Source organism: Wyeomyia smithii, chromosome 3, assembly GCF_029784165.1.
Source record: "Wyeomyia smithii strain HCP4-BCI-WySm-NY-G18 chromosome 3, ASM2978416v1, whole genome shotgun sequence".
Classification (NCBI taxonomy): Eukaryota; Metazoa; Arthropoda; class Insecta; order Diptera; family Culicidae; genus Wyeomyia; species Wyeomyia smithii.
This window is the reverse complement of record NC_073696.1, coordinates 47,409,675-47,432,558: the sequence shown is the minus strand read 5'-3', so window position 1 is coordinate 47,432,558 and position 22,884 is coordinate 47,409,675. Positions and strand designations below refer to the sequence as shown.

The 22,884-nt window shown below is 37.0% G+C and overlaps 1 protein-coding gene and 1 non-coding gene across 7 annotated transcripts in view; one reads left to right on the top strand and one right to left on the bottom strand.

Moving 5' to 3' along the window:
- Positions 1–96: 96 nt before the first annotated feature.
- LOC129727356 (mitogen-activated protein kinase 1) overlaps positions 97–22,884 on the top strand; it is a 123,164-nt gene continuing 100,376 nt past the window's right edge. Inside the window, exons 1-2 of one of the 6 annotated variants that reach the window (XM_055685123.1) lie at positions 97–288; positions 1,779–2,366. In XM_055685123.1, the coding sequence (XP_055541098.1) occupies positions 2,155–2,366 (212 nt within the window). In that variant the 5' untranslated portion in view covers positions 97–288; positions 1,779–2,154. The other 5 variants (XM_055685120.1, XM_055685122.1, XM_055685119.1 and 2 more) reach the window with 5 other exon arrangements.
- On the bottom strand, positions 17,987–18,059 carry Trnav-aac (transfer RNA valine (anticodon AAC)). Its single transcript has one exon. It is a non-coding gene; the product is annotated as a tRNA-Val (tRNA).

Sequence of the window (22,884 nt, the reverse complement as noted above, 5' to 3'; positions counted from 1 at the left end):
AGCCTGGATCTTTCAACGTTTTGCTGTGTTTTGACGTTTCTCGCACATTTCTTTGCCATTTTTCCATTTTGCGAAAATACACTCACACACGCGTCGATCGTTATTAGCTATCATCACGTTTGCGCTTGGCTTTCCGTCTGTGCGTTCTGAATCGGATATTCTGTGATTTCTTCGGCGACGGTGGAAAAATTTTTGCTGTGTGGTCCAAAGGCTCGTCCGTTTCTCTCATTTGCGTTCAAGTAGTGGTTCAATACGGTACGTCGGGCTGCCGCGAGTGTGTGAGATAAAGTTAAGTGATAACGAGGCTAATCAATTAAGTCAACCATAGTCAGAGTTCTTTCCAGCCAGAAGGAAGCAGCAGTTCTCTATCTGTCACCTGCTGCTGTTGCTGCTGCCTGCAGTGCGTATATAATTCGTAATTGCAGTTTTTTGTTTGATTTGTGCAAATTCCTTTACGCGCTACCAGGAGGAGAAGAGGTTGGTGATCCGGAATCCAATGGGTGTTTTCCTGCAGTGGGGGTGTGTCTAGCAGGGGTGCCGTTCTTCTTATTCATTAGTGCTAACTGGTTACATCCGCCGTTCTAAAGTGAATTTATGTTACAGAGGGTGTCGTTCCTTGGTTATCGCCAGCATCTGGTGGTCTCGATTGTGTACTAATTGACGCCAGGCTTTAGTGAGGAATTGATTTTTTTTCGGAATTCTGTAATCCAAACTGAACATATTTTCTTTCTTTGCACGCGAAAGGAAATCGATTTCAAGTGGAAGCCTAACCGAGCCTCGGATCCTCAAAACGTTTCGCCCAATTCTGCCTTCGATAAAATGTGTACAGTTAATTTGCGTATGTATAAACAGCTTGTGTTAGTGGAATATGTACAAGTTCCATAAACAAGAGCTGTGAAGAAGAATCAAGTGGAAGTGATTGCTTGAGTCATCCGCCTTTGCTGCGGCGAAAATAGTAGGGAAGAAAACAAGGCTGAAAGAAGCAAAGGAACACCCGCCTCACGTCAAGTGCTGTGTAACCCGATATTCAGATTTTTCATGCTTGGTGTCTACTGTATTGGAACAGGGAACTACAAAGAAACGGAATACTGTCGGCAAAATATATTCACCTAGTGTGTGTCCGCCGAAATCCTGCGTTCAGTTCAGACGAGCGAAGATAGACAATAGACAACGGAGAAAGATTGACAGGATATGTCGGCGTTATAAATGAAGGAGCTGCTAATTTATGCCATTTTTTATCGCTGTGTTCAAAGCAATATCAGAAAACAGAAAGCGTAGTTCGGGTGACAAACGTCTTTTACGAAACATAGATGTGGCGAAAAACATTTCATTACACATGACGGAGCAGCGGTGCTGTATCGTTTCTGCTATCACTGGAATGAAATTTGTGGACAATTGTTGTCTTGGAAGGATTTATGATTTATATTGCAATAGAAAGAGAAATAGTAAGGTTTAGATTAAATAAATTTATTGATGGCATATCACATCGTTAAACAGTAGGAGAAATTTCATTGATATCTATTAGACTTTCATGAAGTAAGATGTACTATTCGATGAACCACAATAACAGAAATGTTGTACACCTTTAAAAACAATCAATGAGAAAATGTATTTCTTAGGGCTTTCACACATCGATGAAGAACAAAATAAATTGCTCGAAAACAGTTGCCGAATTTCATTGCAGTGATCTGAATTAGCGACGAACTTTAAAAAAAGTTTAACTTCATTTCTATAATCAAAGTACCTTTTCGATAGTGATAACGTTTATTTATCTACAGTAATTCCAGTTGTTCAACGCAAAGGTATTCATAGAATACCATATCAGGTGCGGGTAATCGTGAACCACTTAAGCCCGGTAAAAGTAAACAAGCCTGAATTGAAAAAGCGAAGAAAAACCGGCAAAAATCAGCCGAGGGTGTAAGTGGTGGCCTTAGGCTGTGGAAAAGCCAGCCAGGAGAAACGCCGCTAGTGAGCGTACGAAGGTACGGGTATAGAAACTGCAGTGTGCTTTCGACTGTTCATCTGCAGGTTCCGATCGGACGTGAAACAACTAGTGATAGTGTGATAAAGTCATAAAAAAAAACAGAATAAAACCTTAGCAAAACTGCGGCGGAATCCCGCACTGTGATTTCATTTCTGCACACTCAGACTTCGATGATGGCGGAAGCCGCCGGTCAGCAGAACAATGCCGCCGCCCAAGGAGCTGCCGGTCCGGGTGCTAATAGCGCCGCAGCCAATCCGGGAGCGAACAACGGGGTGGTTAACGCAAACCCCAACGCGGAGGTTATCCGCGGCCAGCTGTTCGAGGTGGGCCCCCGGTACACTCAACTGGCATACATCGGAGAGGGTGCCTACGGAATGGTTGTGTAAGTATTTTAGTTACATTTAGTTTACATTTGATGTATTTAACGTTTTGCTAGTGATAAAATACAATCTGCATGATCAAGTGGTTTTTCCTTGCGTGACTAATCAAACGCCTTTCCACTAAATTTACAGTAAGTTTTATGGATTTCATGAAAAATAAAAATTAAAAGCGGACATGCTGGATAAGGTTGATTTTTTTCACATTTTAACAATAAATGAGGGCATTCTTTTTTTGGTAAACTTTTCCCCTGAAGAATTTAGCAGTAACTACAACTTTCTCGTTGACGTCACTTTGGTCAGATCCCATTTTTCCAAGTTATGTGTTTTGAAATATTACGTGGTTTTCAACGGAACAGAGCTTGCAATGCTTGTAATTCTACTTTGTGAATGTGAAAAAAAGTATTCTACTCTGAGGCTAACCGGGAGTGTGAGTGTAACCACCGCTTGTAGGTGTGTTCGAAAACTTACGCCAATACAGCTATCCATTACTACCCTAGTAATCGAGCCTGGCAGTGCGAATGCACTTACTCTAGTGGTCGTATTCCCCACCGTTCCGTCATGCTGTTATCGTAGGCAAGCTATCAAACTATAGAGCGACTGATTAATTCGACTAATGGAAACTTTTGTCGATAGAAATAGGGCTCGCTTAAATAGCTTAACGCGTACTAATGAATTCAATTATTGATAAACTATTTAATACATACATGGCTGAATGGCTGATAATGTGATCAAAATACCAAGAAACCTTGAGCTATATTGAACTTCATATAGACTCAATGCACCAAGCTTAGCGTTGTCAGCTTAACCATAGTCCAAGTTTTATCGTTGTAGTCATTCGTCTTGTTAGAAATGGACTATGAATAATGGAGGCATAATCAGGGTATTATCAATGGTGTTGTCGAATCAAAATATCTCCCCTAATCGCTCTCGACATATATCAGTTATACCGTGTTGAGTTTAACTTGCTCTTCCTAGAATACTCCTGTAGTTCTAGCATTCTAAGAAGGATGAATTCCGATCACCATTAACATCGATTAGCAGTGCTGAAAATAATTCCACAAAATAAACTTCATCAGAAATATAATAACACACTACCTAGAAGATTGGTATGTACTTGTAAGTTTGCCCGTGGAAAAAATACTCACAACGGAGCCAAGTTCGGTACATTAACGGAAGGAAGCCCTTCAGGTGATTCCAATTTGTAGTCATGGCAACATCTCACCCCACCGCCAGTCAACATTCTGGAAACCGCGTAACGGTGGTTCGGTAATTTACTCTTTGGAGTTGCATAATCGGTGGGCCCTTTTAGCTGAAACTTCTCGTTATGGAGGTTTTCTCAAGGTAGATTTAATTTTAGCAATGGTGGTGGGGGATCTCGGCCTTTATTCTAGAGAGGTATGGCAATCAATGTGAAACCCGAAGTTCTAAATGAGCGCCAAAGTGCCGAATTTCATACAGCACAGAAGTTCAAATATACACCACTGTGGCTTCAGAAAGCATATTTTTTAGATGTTAAAATATTCCTACTTCTCATCGGAAAACTATTCTCATTAGTTTATTATATTGCGTATCTTATTTAATGTTGGATGTATCATAAGATTGGATGTATCATCATTAGAAAAATTTCAGTTTTCTGGTAAAAATAAGGTTGTTTTGCTCATTATTCGGATAATATCAAAAAGCTTTTACGATGTCAATCAAAATATTATTTAACCTTATATTTTTTATTTGTTTGCTCAAGGTCAAAATTGTTATATCGGACGGTTTTTTTTTTAAATATTAGTCACCGGTGTTTAGCCAGAACCCAAGTAAATCCTTTGCCATAAATAATATCCACGATGAATGACAATGGCACAGAAAGCTGTAATAAACTTATTGTCAGGATCGTAACAAACATTCCAGGAGTTTACATCAGTTAATTACGAAAAGTGTGATAAGGTGGCTTGTATATTTATCAGCGCCAAATGACTCGACTCCATCTGATTTGAATAATACTTTCAACATCCCCTCGGTAAAACAGATAACAATCTTCTCTCAGCTCACAGGCCTTTGTGACTCATGGCCATGGCATTTAGGAAGGGAGCATTTTTCCGCACATTTATTTGTCCTGAAATTATAAATAAATATGCCACTGGAGAAGAAACCCCTTGTTTCTTCCATAAGATTTACACGATTTAATTCATACGCCTAATATTCATTTTTTTACGGCAATATTTTAATTTGACATAGCTAACGTTTTGACGCCAGTAAGTCTATGTAATTCAAGTGTACCAAATTGAACCATAAATCCTTTGAAGTATTTTTTGTTTAAGAAAAGCTAGACCAAATCGGTACAGCATAAAGTATTGGCAGTATAAAAAATTGTTTTTGAATCAAAAGTTTATCATATTTATCCATTGAAGGATATAAATGTCCCATATATTCAATGAACAATAAAATTTAAAATTATTTGGTTATCATAAATTAGTCCTTAGTACTTAACCTTGTCAGATCATCTTTAAAATAACTCCATTCATCTTGATAACGTGATTATTGTGTGGTTAGAGGAAAGAAGCTCTAGGCTTATAAGGGAAAATGGGAGAAGTTTTTACTTTTGCATGCATGAGAAAGAAAAATATATCGAAGCTTTTTTGCAATCGACTTTACGAAAATGCTTGTGTCATCACAGAACAATGACATTGTGCATCCCGGAGATAAATCAGGAAGATCTGAAGTGAATATGTTGTACAGGACATAACTCATGATTGAACCACATACAAACATGGGTCCACGGTTCATACAAAATTTTTAGAATTTATATGGGCAGTTGTTCACGGGGAGGGGGGGGTTTGGGATGGTTAAAATCGTTAAAAATCTGTCCACGTGGTATGTGGATGGCCCCTAAGGGGTAAGCGGAGTATTTGTTTCAATAGGGTTTTTTAGAAATGTGTACATTAGTGTTTTATTTGATAGGAAATGTCCGAAGAAATATAGATTCCACTGATTTTTTTTTAAGTAAACAGTCGCAAACGCGTCTGATCTACTTCTTTAAACGTCTATTTGAAACGCTCGACCCGGTCGCAACTACGCTTCAGTAGAGGCGGTGAAACTAAATGAACATGAACTATTTATTAAGGATACACTTTACTAGCCCCTTAAAAATCTGCTTATCAACTTCAATGTGACAAGAAATTTTGTCATCTAGTTGATTTTTAAATGGGTTATGACCCAACCAGCGGAGTCCCAACTTAAAAGCGGGCCAAACATTAAAAACATTCTTAACAAAAAATGCATTGGGTTCTCATGGAGACGTGTTATTGAAATGAAGAAGGTAAAATTTAAATTCAAATCATGATCTCTCTCAAACTGCTGTGGAAATTCAAATTGTTCATTTGAAACCAGAAAATGATCAACATCTTCAGAAACTGGAATAGACTTTGAAGCTTTCTTATCTTCGACAACTTCCAAAAGGGTTTCGAATATGGTTTCGGTTTTTCTACTTTAGTCTCAAAATTATGTTTTCTCAGAAGAGTGAATCAAGGTTTTTTTTTCCTAGCTCTAATAACCAGTTTGATTGCAATTAAAGAGATCACATTTTTCCAAATCTAGAGCCCACTTTGACTAGATACTATCACTTCAAATTTGGGTGGAAATGAAATTCGCAAATAAACGAGTTTTTCTGTTAGAGCAACTTTACTTTTCTATCTAGACAGCGGGAAAACGAAAGTCACAGAGTCCGCTTTGATGAACAGATGGTCGTGAGTTATAATCTTAACGGGCAACAACTAGAATTTCGAAACTCCTTTCTACTGCTGTTAAAAAAAGTATATGTAGTTGAAGAAAAATCGGTTTATTTCTCATGAAGTTACATTCAATATAAACGAAAACGTTAATGAACATTTGAGAAAGGTCCATAACCGGCTTTCCGACGAAGCTTTTCCATGATTTCAAAAAAAAAAGCGTTGTACGCCCTTCACGTCGGCTTTTCGAATGCATTTCTTGATTGTATCAATTACCATTTCGTCAATTTGTGGTCTCTGTGCATCATCCTTATTCTGGAAATAAATACTCATATTGGGTGGTATTCGACCATTTTCGGCTGTTTTCCAGAAACTAGAAATCGCCATCTTCGAATTGAAAATGGTGTCTGAGGTCGATTGTTGTCTTCTGTGCATCGCTTTTGGAAATACCCATATTGTGTAGTATTTGGTTACTTTCGACTGTTTCCCGGAAACCGGAAATCGTCATATTGGATTTCAAAATGGCATGTGAAGTCAATTGGTGGCCTCTGGACGTCATTCGGGTTCCGGAAAAATTCATATTGGATGGTGTTTGGTCATTTTTGGCTGTTTTCCAGCAACCGGAACATTTCTGGTATTCTTGGCATTATTCTGGCTCTGGAAATACCGATGGTGGTATTCGGTGATTTTTGGCTATTTCCCAAAAATCAGAAGTTTCCATCTTGGATTCTAAAATGGCGCCTTTATTTTTAAGACCTTAAAAACCTCCACATGGTAAATTTTGTTCTATTTGCTTGATAAGTTCTCAAGTTATGACGAAATTTGCGTTTCATTTGGAATATTTCTTGCTCCCAAAAACCTCTCTATGTCAAATTTGGTTCCATTTTCTTGATTAGTTCTTGAGTTATGCAGAACTTTATGTTTCATTTGTATGGGAGCTCTTCTTTCAAGGAGAGGAAGGGGTCTCAAACTATCCCTACCTACAAGTTTTCATGTCGATCGGTTCAGTAGTGGCCAAGTCTAAATGGATCGGACAGACAGTATGGCATTTTTATATGTTTAGGTAGCTTCTAATGTTTTAACATCAGAGCAATGGGCAACCATTGCATAGATCAATGTTTCCCAACCTTTTTCTCTCCGCGGTCTCTTTTGCTAAACCCAAAGAGCTCCGCGGCCCCCGAAAGAATTTCAGATACAAGTTTTGCCACATTAGGCTGCATTTTTCAGGCTCATATCGTCTATTTTTTTCACATCTTGGTCCTAATACGCAGAAGAGTTGAAAACCTGCTTCCACAAAGACATGAGCCGTTGAGAACAAAAGTGGTACATGTGCCATTAAGTAAATTTTTCAGGAGACGCGATAAACAAAAACACTCGAATAGTAAATTAATTTTGACAATTTTTTCCAACATAACTGCACTAAATCATTGCTAGAAATGTTTCAAAAGACGGTACATGAAAACATAACGAGTTCTGGTTGAGAAACTTACACAAACTTCAATGGTAAAACATGTACCACTTGAACACAATGGGAAAAATAATGGCAACCAGAAAACGTTTAGAGCAAAAGTGGTACATGTCCAGTCTGAGCATGAAGGATGCATTATAGTTCGCTAATCTTGGGACATAGAACATTCATGTCTTCAGCGGAGTTGTCCAAGTAATTAAGTACTATTAGGATATTGATCTTTATGTTAAAGATTTCTGTCACTTCGTGGCGCTAGTGTATAAGTATTTGATAACAGAAGAAATTTTACATAATCAAGATCGACTGGGGCCAATTCAAAGGAACACACCCTGGTATCTTTGGGATTGTTATTTGGCCGATAACAACTACACGATGGACCCGGGTTCAACTTTCGGTAGACTACCGGTTTCCCTCCGGATTCAGAAATACCGTAGAAGAGAAAAACTTAAAATTTTGTTGGCTACAACTCTGGTATAAGTTATCAGATTTCGGCTTTTCTTTGATATTATGGTATATTATTGCGTTTTGCATCAATTTATACAAAAAACCCAACTCTCAACGTCTCATATCTAGGAAGGAACTTAAATTACCCGTCGAATTTAAATTAGCTAATAATTGAAAAATATTAAAATTGGGACATTTTTTCAGTAAGTCTATGTGATTCGAGTGTACCAAACCAAGGAGGGTGCTTCAAAATCATTTTCAGAATTTTATTTTGATTTCTTCCATGCGTTTTCTTCCTTGTTAAAGAACACCTCAATTAGATCAGTACAGCGTGAAGCATTGCGGATCCAAAAATTCGTTTGTAAATTAAAAGTGTATTCCTTTAAACAAAGTTTAGAATTCCTGTTAATGAGATGCATTTTGCTTGTATACTCTCAATGTGACAAATAAGTTTTTTTTTATTGTAAATTAGTCCCAAGACCAGGAACGTTTGTGTTTATCTCCGTAATGTGATGATGCTTTACCTGGCCAAAATACATACCTTCCATCGGCTTGGTGTTCGAGAAGAAATGGAATCAAATTTTCTTCAAACATTCGATCTGGTACACATCTTACCTGATACTCAGGGTGGCCACTCTACCGGGAAAAGCGGGAAAAAGCCGGGAATTTCAATCCACCGGGAAAAAACGGGAAAACCGGGAAATAAGGCTTCACGCCGGGAAAATCATCTTCTTTCATGTCCGCCGTTTTATTTGTTCAACAGTTTCTGGGGAAATGTCAACATGAAAACCTGTTTTTTTGTACGATGACCTAACTGGCATGATTCTGCCGGTTAGGGGAAAGCTGGTTGTTGGTTTCAGCCAAAGTCGACAGCGGCTTCGCAGTAGAATCTGCGTCAAATAGATTCAGGCTTGGTCAGGTGGATAAATTTACTGTTCCGTAACATATATTGTCAGATTTTTAAAGAAGTCAAAAAGTAATCAGCTTCGTGGGAGGCGTATTGAAACTTCTTGTGAATCGTGTTCGGCATAGCATCCGCAGAATCCGGTCAAAAGTCAGATAGGACCGGAAAGTTTGAGTCTCGATTTTATTTCGAACCGAACCGGAACGGAGCTACCCGGTTTGTACTTCTCGATTTTTGATATGATTTTGATCACAAGCAGCATATATATATTGCGGATCATTTTAATTGCATTTGCAAGTGACATACTTTAAAGAGAATATATATAAATATTTTCAACAAACTGTGTTCGTCTGTCATGTTGCGGAAACTAGGTCAATATCTGCTGAAATTTCGTGTATAATATAAATAATCAAGACTGTTATTTTCAACATTCTCCACATTAAGTGTTTCGCAGGAAAAAATAGTTTTATTTTTATTGTGTGTTCGACCTTTCGACTACTGGATTTTGTTGGGGAAAGACGTCACATTGAGGAGCTATTTGTTAAAGATTTCTCGGATTTTTTCTATATCAAAAACAAACAGTAGCTAATAATATTTTTTTCAAATTGGTTATTCAGAGTGTCAGTTGAATTTATTTTACGGACCATGATAAAATTTCTTATACATTCCATTGGCCACAGCTTGAAAATTTTGTAAGTCCCAGGATCGAAGTTTTTCGAAAAAAAAATTGTTTTGAAAAAATGCATCTTGACAGTGTTATGTGCATTTTTTCATTGGTCACTCTGAGGCTCTTTCTCCCAAAGTCCGCTTGAAAATTTGCCTAAGCACATTTTTGAAAAGACAAAACCTCAATGCCCCAACTCTTAACTTTATCCCATGCATTTCATTGGCATCCTGATACACAAGCACTGCAAGCTCGAGAGTAGCTTGACAAAGGAAGAAGCAGAAGGAAGCAAGAAAGCGCGAGAAGGCGATTGTCAACGATTTGAAGATAAAGAAGGCTAAAATTGTGCAGCATATCAAGTACCTTGCTAACGTCGACGAACAGGTAAAAACGATGAAGAAGAAATGTTTTTCATAGTTTTGTAACACTATTTTTGCAAGGCATAAATAAGCATGTGAAAATTGATTTTTTCTCATATGTTTTGAAAATAAAACACCAGGAAATTTTATTTAATATCACCGGGAAAACCGGGAAAAAAACGGGAAATCGAAAATTGATATTGAGTGGTCACCCTGTGATACCCACTGGACAGGACTTGAACCATAATTTAGACAAGATGAACGAAGTACTTTTTTGTCCATTACTTCGGTCGGTCTGTCACTACCTTCCTGGCGAATTGTTGTTAAAGTTTGCAGGAAATTACACACAGTCGAAGCCGGAAGATTTTTGTGAAATTTTTGCCAAAATGTTTGTGCAGAACTGCACAAGGCTTCTAGTTTCAACGCAATTTTGAACAGAACTGGAAATGCAGAGGTATACACGGTCTCCAAACAGCAAAAGGTCACGCTAGCATATCCCTTCCCTCTTCTCAGCTGATTCCAAGGACATGGCCGGCACCGTTATAGATCATTAAAGTTTCGAGTCACTAAAACTTGTACAATGAGAATGGTCGGTCACCTCCAGCCCCATTCAGTTGATTCACTGTGCAATTTAATTGAGTCGGATCATTCACGGAGTAACTAGCAATTGGTATATGCAATCAGTAAAGCTAAGTTAAGCTAAAAGCTAAAGCTTTTTTCTTTTACCCTGTTATTGTAATTGATATAGGGTAAGGAACAGCTTAAGCAGTAGCGCCTATTTTAATCAGTCGCAGAAAACAGGCCTCAAACTCTTCTTTTTGATCAATATCGATAATTTCAATGATGGAAACGAAAACTTTAATTGTCTAGCTGTCTTACGAATATGAGAAATACCGTTAATCACAAAGAAATCTGTGAACAAACATCATTTGAAACAAATCGACCTATATTGCAGCCATTCAGGAGCCCCTTTGGGTGCTGCAAAAAACGCCTGCAAAACAGATGGAAACTGCTTAAAATAGGTTCGGGATGATTGGAATAGTGTCCCTCGATTGGTAACTTTAATTGATTATTGTTAAAGTTTGCTAACTTAGTTTTACAATTTGAAATTGAGTTCTGACAGAGAAAACAATAAAGAACAGATCGATATACTACTGTTTGAATTTCACCCAACACATTTCGAGTATTTCGTCTGAATACACAGGCGGTTCCTAAAGCTGCTTAGAATATGTTCCCTACCCTACAAATAATCGCGAGCTTTATCATATCATATCCGTACCTGATGGCCTCTGTTTGGAGAACTATTCTGTAATACTTCACTATATGCATCGTCTTTGATGAAACACTAATGCATGAATTGTTCATAAAGGGAAATCATATCTGATGGAAAATGAGCGTGTTGTTATCAGAGCTTGGAAAACTCACATTTAATTCTCGGAATGCACCAGAACCGAATTTAACGTTTTACTGAACTTATTCATTCATGAACGTAGTGCATGTTAACAAACTCATAGTACTTATTTATTTTGGTCTGGCTGCAGCAAGCGTTGGGAGAATTTTACAGGAAAACACTGACCAATAGATGAAATAGGGATGTTTCACTTCCAGGAATTAAAAGTAACTATCAAGCTAACATATCGAATATCAAAGTCAATGATGTTTGAACGAACAAGGATTTCACTCTGCTCTCCGCACAGTAAATAGTCTTCGTCAGAAAATGCTGTCTAATGGATAGAAAGGAATGAGGCCTGAGTATTGTATACCGAACGTACATTTTCATTCAAAAAGGCTGCAGTACTTTCAATATTATTACTGCTATTCGTTGTATCACTTTAGCTTTCGCCACGCATAAAATATTTTATCGATTATCCATAACTTTTCATTCGTCAGATTATTATTCCCCACTGACTTTCAGACTGATTGATTTCTCATGTTTTATCGAACACAATAATACCGAAGTACTTTTTTTATAATTCTGAGAATAAGCTTGCCATAAAATAAAAAAAATGTAAGAAAATCTTTCGTAGTTTCCTTCGCTCATTTCAAGATGGCTTGACAAAGTATTTTTTTAAATTCTTTTAGCACCAATATTTAGTGGTTAATTTGTGGTTTCGAAATCCAATTTGTGGTTGAGTAATTTCTGTGAAATTTTCAGAAAACTGAGTCAAGCCATCTCTGAAAATTATTTCGCTTCAAATGAACCGGACAACGATGATACATCAATCGAAAGCTCTTAATTTGTGGTTCACGAAAATGTAGTTTTTGTAGACATACTTCATATTAAAATAATTAAAAAACTATTTTTCAAATTTTTGAACATTGGCGTTGGATGAGCGTAGTACTGGCACCTGCCGATGTTAGTGCTAGTGGGTTATCTAGAACATATCGACAGTCGTTCATATATACGACATACAGTTGTCGCTGCCGTTGAAAGCTTTTTTGTTTTATTATTCAGGGGGTAGCTGTAGTAGCATTGTTGCCTTTGCAACGTAAAGAAAGCGAGTTCCGAAATTTTACAACTGGTTTATCATCCAAGTTAAAGTTTCCTGCAAATTATCAGGGTATAGTATAGGATATAATATAAGGTTTTAATTAAGCTTACGTTTTGTAACTTTCTGGCTCGCTTTACTCGGAATACAATAATTTTAGAATTAAAAAAAATACTTTGTCAAGCCATCTTGAAATGAGCGTTTCCTTCCTATAGTAGGTACAGAATTATTATTTCCTCTCCCTAATCTATTCCCTAATGAGATCTACATGTAATATTGAAATTATCTTATAATTAGAGACAGTGGTAAACCGCGATTTCGCGGAAGCCGCGAATCCCGCGAAATCCAGCATCGACCGGAAATTAACAAAAATCCGCGAAATGCCGCGAAAACCAGCAACACGGACAAATCTGAAGATTAATGGGCACCTCGATGGCAACGGGAGGTCTTTTCCTACGCAACCAATAAGATGGAGTAGTACTACTCCCTAACAGCGAGATTGTGTCAGCCTGGGTTGAATTGTTTTCGGACGGTCCGGTTACTAGATCCTCTCCGAGCAAAGATTTAGGAGATTGGAAAAAAAGAAATCCAGAGTGTGCAAAATCGAAGTTGCAAGATGGATCTACTTAGTTCAAGTAGCAAGCATTTTTGCATTTATAAAAATACGCGACAGTGAGATCGATATTATAATTTTAGTAAGTATTCGAAACGCGGACGGTTTCTTAAACCTTTCCTGTTTTGGTGCCTGCCGACACCAAAACATGATTGAAGACAATTTGACACAGAAGTCCGTACTGCAAAGAAATCATGAATCGTACGGTTGAATTACCGTATATTAAATTAAATGAAATTGTTTTTTATTGTTTTTACCAAAAAAAGCACTTCACTTGGCGTTTTCTAAAGAAAAGGTTGCCGCGAAATTAACGCGAATTTTGAATGTTTTCTATTTTGCCACTCGCGAAGTTTCAACTTTTTTGCCCCAAATTACCACTGTTTCTACTTATAATTATCTTGATGTATAACCCAAAATCACAACACTTCTCAATTCCCGTTGTTTGCACATTTACAAATGTTTGTTATTGCTTAAATTGAAACAAATTTTAAAATTTCCTATCTCGAAAAATCGGTTAACCACATCGCAGTTTCTAAAAAAAGACCTCCATAATTGAAAGTCATACCGGTAACGAAGAGTTATAACTTCACTCAAAATACGTGGAGAAAACGCGCAGTGGCGAAACTGGCATTCTGATGTTTGGTCATGAAAATGTAAATTTTCAACCAAATCGAAAAGCAATCAACACTCCAGATTTGTTGCCAACGAAATACCTGGACTACATTTCCTTCTAAAGGAAAATGTCGGTAGGCTTCACTGCCAGACCTGAGAATAAATTTTTTTTTCAACGCGTGTGACAAATGGTTCCGGAAGTTTTCAAATTATTCGACATAATATGCTCTTTGAAAAGTTCATAAAAGTATGCTTCCTAATCCAAAAAAGTAACACACAAGAGTGTATAATAGAGGCTGATATCTCTGTTACCGACAGCTTAGGTCACCGATCGAACCTTCTCTCTGCTACAATTGAACGGAAATTACTTTTTTCTGGACATACTTTATCATTAACACAATTCAAATTGACTAGCCCTGACTTCGGAGTGGAACAGTTTCGCCATTTTGCCTTAGTCGCCGTATCATCGAAACAAGAAATGGCACTGCATTCCGTAGTGAAAGCGAGCAAGTTCACGAGAAACAGCAACAAACCGGAGTGGTTTCTTCGGTCACTTATTGCCATTCGTGGAATCGATTCATCGTGGGGATTTCGGATTATTGAACAAACAAAACCCAACGACGGGTGGTAGATATTGCCTCTGCTAGACAATCTTTGACGTAGGGCTGGGATCAGATAAACCGATAGATTGCCCGCAGAATGGTTAGGATTTCTGTCATGCTACGAATGTGACATCGATGGCGAAACGAGAGCTGCAGCGGATTAAATTCCGTACCATAACAAATCCCCTGTGTGCTTTCGCTATTTCTATCCCCATGCCACAGTATCAGCAGACATTAATATCACTGTTAGGAGATGTATGGTGACTGACGAGTTAATCCTTTCGTGGCCCTAGACGCAAGCTTCGATGTGACAACATTGCTTTTCCTACCGGTGGAATACGGTCGGGACATTATGCGCGTTCAGACCCATTCTTGACACAATGAATTATAATGTACCACTCCCGTGTAGAATGGAATAACAAAAATATAATGGAACAATTGGTCTCGTTAGTAGCTGCGCTGATATAAAGGCAAGTGTCATTAGTCGTATTTCATTAGAAATTATTCTACCTTCTTTTTATCTAAGCTGCAGTAACTGGTTAGTTGGAAGCGACTAATGTGACAATATGTTGACAGCAATGTGTCTAGCTAACGATTTCTTGAAGAGCTAAAGCAAAACTGAATAACCAATTTTTCAAGAAAACTTTTTTCAGTTGTTTTCAAATCTAATCAAAAAGGCGTCAAAGACATAGTGGTAGATAATTAAATGTATTTTTCAGAGAAGTCATAGAGAGTCATAGAGAACTTATATTTTGTAAAGAGGTACTCTGCATTATGATGAACCATAATGCAAGAAATTAACGATCTTGGACATTATTTACCCCCTGACGATTATAGGTAAAACCTGACGGTAATAGAGCCGATACCCTCAATGATTTATTTTATTCGCAACTTTTCATAAAAATTCTTACACAATTTACCTTTCAAGTTTTTAGATTTCATTTAAATAAAATAGAGAGATTAATATAAATTAAAAAATAATCGTAAAATAGAATAAAACTTATTTTCTCAAATTTTATAATTTATAGGGTAGGGAACCTACTTAGTTCTTTCTTCATAGTCTCGGGGTAGGTACCGTGTATCTATGGAAGCCATTTATTATTCGTTGTTTTTTGAAGTAATGGTTAAAAATTATCGCGAATTTAGTTACCGTAAACTGGGGTGACTTTGATCACTTTTTTGATTGTATCTCAAATATTTTCAGAATATACTGAAAACAATATTATACGATATTTTTAAAACAAGTACTGGCATGCATTGAAAAAGATTCAGTCACTACTTCAAAAGTTTAACAACAATTTTGCTGTTTTTAAATATGCTCTACAAATTTTACACCAATCATCATTCCGGGTTGACTTTGATCACTTCATTGTTTTGATGAATTTGGAGTAACACTTTGCTACTTTCACTAAATTGAACAGCCTTAAACGACTTAAACTAGTTTATAAATATGGAAAGCAATTTGGGGGCCATCCACATTCTACGTGAACAGTTTATAATGGCGAATGTACAAGATTCATACAAAATTTTTAGAATATATATATGAATGATTATCCACTGAGAGAGAAGGTGGTCTAAAATCATCAAAAACTAGTCCACGAGGAATATGACTTATGAAATTGGCCAAATTTGCATGTTACTTCACGTCTTGGGTTTTTGTAAAGAAGAAATATGTGATACGCTGTGGAGAATATTGGGACTCAACATTGCCTTTGAGGAAAAACTTGCAAAAAAAAAAATATATGTATTGTAATAATATTTGTTCATCTTGAGAACTAATCGGGGAACAAAATAAAAAAACTTTAAGTATTGCAACTTGTTATTTTGAATCTGCTTGAACCGATTGTTTGTATGCAACAAAAATCGCCAAAAATACACTTTATTTTCAATTAATATTTTAGCATGAACAACACCCTTTAAATAGTAGGAAATGCATGAATAGTAGCAATGCGAACATATATCCACGCAATCAGTGAGGATTACGACAAGTCCCAAGCACTACGAGCGCTTTTTTACGACATTTTCAAAAAAGAGGTACAGTGATCAAAGTCACCCCGGTGATCAAAGTCACCCCAGTTTACGGTACTGAATATATTCATGTCAACCAGATTCAATTTTGTTGCTAATAATGATACAGTCATCGCTATTAGTTTGCTGAAATCTAATGCACTTGGGTTTATTTTCAAATTTGAACTAATTTGCTATTGATTAAATTAAATAAATATTATTTATAAATAAATAAATCGTTTCAGTCCACTGACTATTATTGATGATGCAATAGACGCTTACGTTTCGATTCATGTTAGCTTAGTTTCATAGCCATTACATTAATAATATTGACTCGTTCATCAGATGAATCGAGGCACTGATCTCGGAGCATTCTGTGTTTACATTTACATGCATAGGTGGGGGTGTTTATTATATGCAAAAAATAAGCACAAACTTGGCTGAGTTTTAACATCAAACAATAGCTAACCATGGGAACTCTCACACATTATTTTTATTATTCCATTCAAAAACTGTTTATCGAATGAGTCCGAGTATGTTTCATTCCTCCCGCTAAAGTCATGTGTAATTCCTTTTTATTATTGGAATGAGCTTTGTTTTTGATTACATATGAACTTCTCGCCAATCCCGGCTAGCGTGAAACATTTTCTCAACTTGTAACATTGGGTTCCTCGCTTGTATCATCCCATACAAATACAGCCCGACTGTGGGTAGATAGGATGCATCGTTCGATGAGCTTATCGCGAGTATTTCCTGTCTTGCTAGGTGGGTTTTTGCAAAACAAAGAACAAAAAACCTGCTAGAATCCCTTTTGAAAGCAATCCATAATGGCCATAGAAACTTCCGCGCTACGTACACAACAAGCGACGCAGGTTGATGAGTTTGAGTAATGACTTCGTATTGCGAAACTTCGCTTCCGTCTGGCGTAATACCATTTAATGAGATTTAACTTTGTCCGGGGAGTTTTACCGGTGTCAGTTTCCAGCTGATGCCTATGTGTGATGCTGTACTGTACAGAGAATCTACGATAAGTGCGATTTGATTGCCTCCGGCGACGGTTATTTCTATCCTAAATAAAAAAGAGAAACACCGGAGCAGACGCAGATTTCAAGTGTCAAAGAGAGGATGGAAAAGTGCCTCCGTTGGTTTTCCGTTTGATCCAAGAAGCAATAATGATTTCGTTCCAGGCCCAAATGTTTTATTTTTGTAATGAGCACTTTCTAGCCAACAGTCTGTGGCAGTGAAAAATAACGATTAATAAAAGACAATTCAAAGTTACTGTGGCATAAGCAATCGCAGCTTTCGGTAAAATAAATTATTTTCCATCCACTTGGTATACATTAAGAAATTCAGATATTTCAAACACTCGGGCATAATTCAATGGAGACGATGGATGATAGGTGTTTTCCTTCCGTAGGAGGATCTGGAACGAGCAATGAATTAATCAGAATTGTGTCTAGACATCGTACTGGAGGCCAAACATGAGATTTAATTATGAAGCTAAACAATAACTATGGAAATAAAACTAAATTAATAATTGATGAGGGTGAAAGTAAAAAAAGCATTTTTTTTATAATGTTTAAACCAAAAAATCTTTTCTGGTGGCAATCTGATTGCACCTGTGGTATTTATAGATAATTTATTGAAGTTTGTGTGAGAATAATTTAGAAGTCGTGTATAACATGTTTGAAAAACTTCTGAGCGATCCAAGAACCTCTTAAATCATGAAAAAAAAGTAACATGTTTCCGCCCGGGATCGAACCGGGGGCCTTCCGCGTGTTAGGCGGATGTGATAACCACTACACCACGGAAACAGCTGTTGGTAACGACTGAGGTAAGAGTGAAATGCCTTCGAGTTTTGAACAAGTTTGCTTGTCAAATGGGAAAGCTGCCTTTTTACTGCCTCTCAGGATCGGACTCCTGGTATTGATATTTTCAAATTATGCGAAATATGCTTGATTTTCGTGTCATTCCAACCAAAGGCTAGGTTTTGTTCGTTTCAGTCTATGTCTATGTCCATTTAGATTAGTTCCAGAGTTCTGAATCACAGTTTTAATCATACAGATTGAAATTTTCATACCAACGAGGTTTTACTTTCCAAGAAAATACGTTTGATCTTATTTGCTGTCAGACAAAACAGTGTTCCTCAGTTATCATACAAATTATAGTCGGTGCAAAGCTATTTCAAACACGTCTCACAGAAAGTTGGAATGCAAGGTGAATTCTATTTTAATTGGTTTTCACATAAGTGTCAACCTGTGTGCAAGATAGTCTGGTTGCATATTTCTGCCCTGTTGGAACCGGAATTTGCCACCGAAAGTCCGGGGTGTTAGGTGGAGGAGAATTCATTTAAATTCAGCATAGTAAAAGTTTTCCCCAATATTGCTGGTGTATTGTTTAACTTGCAAAGACTTTCCACTGACTGGGAAAAGTGACATCCTTTCACATTGAATGGCGTGAATGAATTTTCTCGATCTATAGCTATGAAAAAAAAGTAAAAAAAAATTGTTTCAACTCTACGCCACCAGCACCGGCAAGTGACAGTCGGCATGAACCATTATGAAGTGAGCTAATTATTCAACATGCTTTGTGCTGCAACCTGCAACCGGGGGAGAGGCACTATTCTTGGTTTAGTTGTAGCATTTTGTTCAGGTCGAGCTCCAATGGCAAGGATCAAAATGGAAAAACAGCAACTTTGGATATTGCGGTCTTTCAAGCAAATTATTTTTTGTTCGTTTCAGTGAGTAGATGCTGCTTGTGTAATCCAAGCTGAGCAGTGGATAGTGAGTGTTATAGTTAAAAGTACAACACTTAACAATTGATTATAGTCTGTGATTGAAAAATTTATTTCATTTCAAAGCGCAGGTATACTGTATTCAATATTGGTAAAGGTAAACCAGTCCTTTAAAACATACCTATTTATCATATATCAATGAGCTCGTCAATAGTGTTTCCTTTGGTTAAAGACTAGTTTTTGATAAGCTAGATGATTATTTCTCTTGCTTTCAAATAAATATTACTTTTAATTTTCGAGATCACCGTGACACAGGATCGGGACGACAAACGTATAACGTTTTTGCCTTTCTCCTAGAAAGGTATAGCAATCACTGGAAAAACCAAAGGTATAAAAGTGGTCCCAATGGCCGAATGTCATATACCACTCGACCCCTTTCGACGAACTGAGCATTTTCTGTATGTATGTATGTGTGTATGTGTGTATGTGTGTATGTGTGTATGTGTGTATGTGTGTGTGTATGTGCAATTTTTTTTTCTCACTCACTTTTCTCAGAGATGACTGGACCGATTTTCATAAAATAAATTGCAAATGAAAGGTCTAGTTGCGCCATAGGTTGCTATTGAATTTCATTATAATCGGATTTTTAGTTTAGAGGTTATGTATCAAAATGAAAAAATCACGAAACATCAATATCCCAGAAACCACACAACCGATTTCAATAAAACTGGTTTCAAATGATCGGGCTGTCTCCAGAATCCTTAACTTTCAAATTTCGTTATGGTTGAACATATGGTTCAAAAGTTATGTAAAGAAAAGTTATTCTAAGGTTGTTTAAACTCACTCATTTTTCTCAGAGATGGCTGAACCGATTTTCACAAAATTAGTGTCAAATGAAAGATCTAGTTGCCTCATAGGTTGCTATTGAATTTCATTGCAATCGGATTGTAACTTTGTCCGTTGTTCATAAAAATGTGAAATCACATAATGATAGTAAACATATTGACTTTCTCCTAACGATCACTGGCAACTCTTTTTTCTCACTCACTTTTCTCAGCGATGGCTGAACCGATTTCAAAGAAATTGATTGCAAATGAAAGGTTTAGTTGCCCTATAAGACCCTATTGAATTTTATTGTAATCAGATTTCTAGTTTAGAGGTTATGTATCAAAATGTAAAAATCACGAAACATCAATATCTCAGAAACTGCACAACCGATTTGAACAAACTTGGTTTCAAATGAACGGGCTACCCTTAACTTTTGAATTTTATGAAGATTGAACATGTGGTTCAGAAGTTATGGAAAGAAACGTGTTCTGGAGACTATTTAATCTCACTCATGTTTCTCAGCCTGGGCCGATTTTCATAAAATCAGTGTCATATGGAAGGTCTTGTTGCCCTATAAGACCTTATTGATTTTTTTTTGCAAACGGATTATTACTTTGCCTGTTATGTTTAAAAATGTGAAATCCAGCTATTGAAAGAAACATATTCCGAAGACTACTTGGACCCACTCACTTTTCTCAGAGATGGTTGACCCGATTCTCACAGAATTAGTACCGAATGAAAGGTCTAGCTGCCTCATAACACCCTATTGAATTTTGCTGTAATCGGATTGTAACTTCGTCTGTAATGTATCGAAATGTGAAAATCACGAAACCACATTATCTTAGAAACTACACAACCGATTTGAACAATATTGATATCAGATGAACGGGCTAGTTAGGGGTTAACTGATGAATTATGATTGAGCACGTGGTTTCAAAGTTTGGCTGCCCTATACGTTACCTTTTCATTTGATTGTAATCAAACTTAAGCAACCTTTATGTATTGAATTGTTAATAAAACAATGAAAGTCTATTATCTCAAGTGGACATTTTAGACTGTATTCCATAAACCGTAACTTCCGTTACATGTTTAAGTTTTTACATGTTCACTTGAGTTGGTCCTCGACTTTTAAGTCTAGAGTTCCAGAGTTCGGAATTACCCATAGTGGATAATATTTGGCATCTTTAGGACTTTCCCCAGAAACTGGAATTCCCCATCTTGGATTTCACAATGGCATCTGGTGTTGATTCCCAGCTTCATTTTGATCCCCATATTGGATGATATTGGGCAACTTTAGGGTGTTTTTCAACAACTGAAAGTAATTATCTTGGGTTTCAAAGTGTTATCTGGAGTTGATTACCGACTTTTGAGCATCATATTGGGTGGGTTTTTTGGTTATTCTTTAGCCGAATACATTTCAGAAATGAAGAATACAATATCCATAAGATCAACTGTGGTACGGAATTTCGATTTTTTTTAGCATTTAGCATTTTCGGGACCGCTACCGTTCGGTTCTATATCTGATCGAATATTTTTTTCCACTGAGATTTTAGAGTTGCATTCATTTACGTTGTACTTTTATGGGCCGAATGCTGGAAAATATCAGGGAAATTGATGTTATATTTCAGGGAATATCAGGGAAAATCAGGGATTTTGATTTTAAAAAATATTTGTGCCACCCTATAACAGTGTGCTTGACGAATCGGATATTGGCTACGTTCGAACTCAAAAGACATATTGTTTGGTTCTATCGGAAAGAGACTATCCTCGTCCTAGAATTAGGCAAAGTATCGTTGCTTGGTTTTTAGATGCTTTACATCGAATCTTTTCTTATTTAAGGGGAACGGTGTTATGGTCAAAAATTGGTCGACCCAAAATGTGTTGGAATCGATCATTTTTTTGGTTAAAAAATCAAATAATGTTTCTTTGTCAAGTTCAATTCGTACAGAATCAAATTAAAAAATTAATTAAAGCTTTCATTTTAAAGGCTCTAGTGTTTTAGGAGGGTTCATGTCCTTTGGCACCACCTGGACGTTGTTCGCGGCATATCACTCCATGGCCTTTTTCCCGTAATGGCAGGATGCCAAATCCGATCAGAACAGAACGGAACAACTGTATTGCTTGGGGAAAGGCAAAGGACGTTTTTTAGGCATTCCTTCCCATAATTTTCCTGGTTGACGCGGTGAAAATGTTGCTCCTCAAACCACAGGAGCAGATGGTCTGCCACACGAGATATTTAATTGCAAACTTCGACAGCTCAATATGTTTGAAAATCTCTGCTACCTTTCCTATTCCAGTTGCCGGATAATATTCCTGTCCACAAAGCTGATTGAAGTCTGCCTTGACGTAAGTTTCTTCATCATGTACCACGCAATCAAACTACGCACATAGGAGTACGTAGAACAAAAACCTGGCCAAAATTATTTAATGAGTTTTCAGATAGCAAATGTGTCTTAACGTGGTTTTATCTCTGTTAAGCTTCATATTTAGACATAAAAACTTATTATTAACAAGATTTCTTCAAGATCTAATCACCTAGCAGTGATATATCAACTTCTCTCTGCTATTACTCTGCAATTCTAAAAAGTACAAATACAGTAAGAGCTTGTTCTGGTGAATAATTTTTTGTCAATAATATCTATTATCTGCTACTTTGAAAGCGTCTTTTAAATCACTCGCTTTCAAAGAATCGTCTGATATGGTCTTAATAATGTTAGAAACCGCTCCTAGTAGATTATTGAGTCATGGGAACTGCGTAACTCAACTCATCCAATGGTACAATTTCTTGTTTGCATTTTGCGTCTCTTGCTTCGATCACTGCCATCAATCCTTTGCTTGGACGACATAAATGCGAAGCTTTCGACCAACTTTACAACATTATGGTTAAGCTATACAAATTTTGTCATATTTCGGAGCTGTCAATTTTATATAAACTAACTTTTAAAGCGACTCTGTTGACATCCTAAAATCGTGTGCTTCTTGGAGGATATTTGGGTTTTTTTTTGTGAGACTTTCACCACTCGATCATTGTTTTGATCTTTTGTGGTGACATTTGAGGGTTTCTTTAAGTTTTTCCT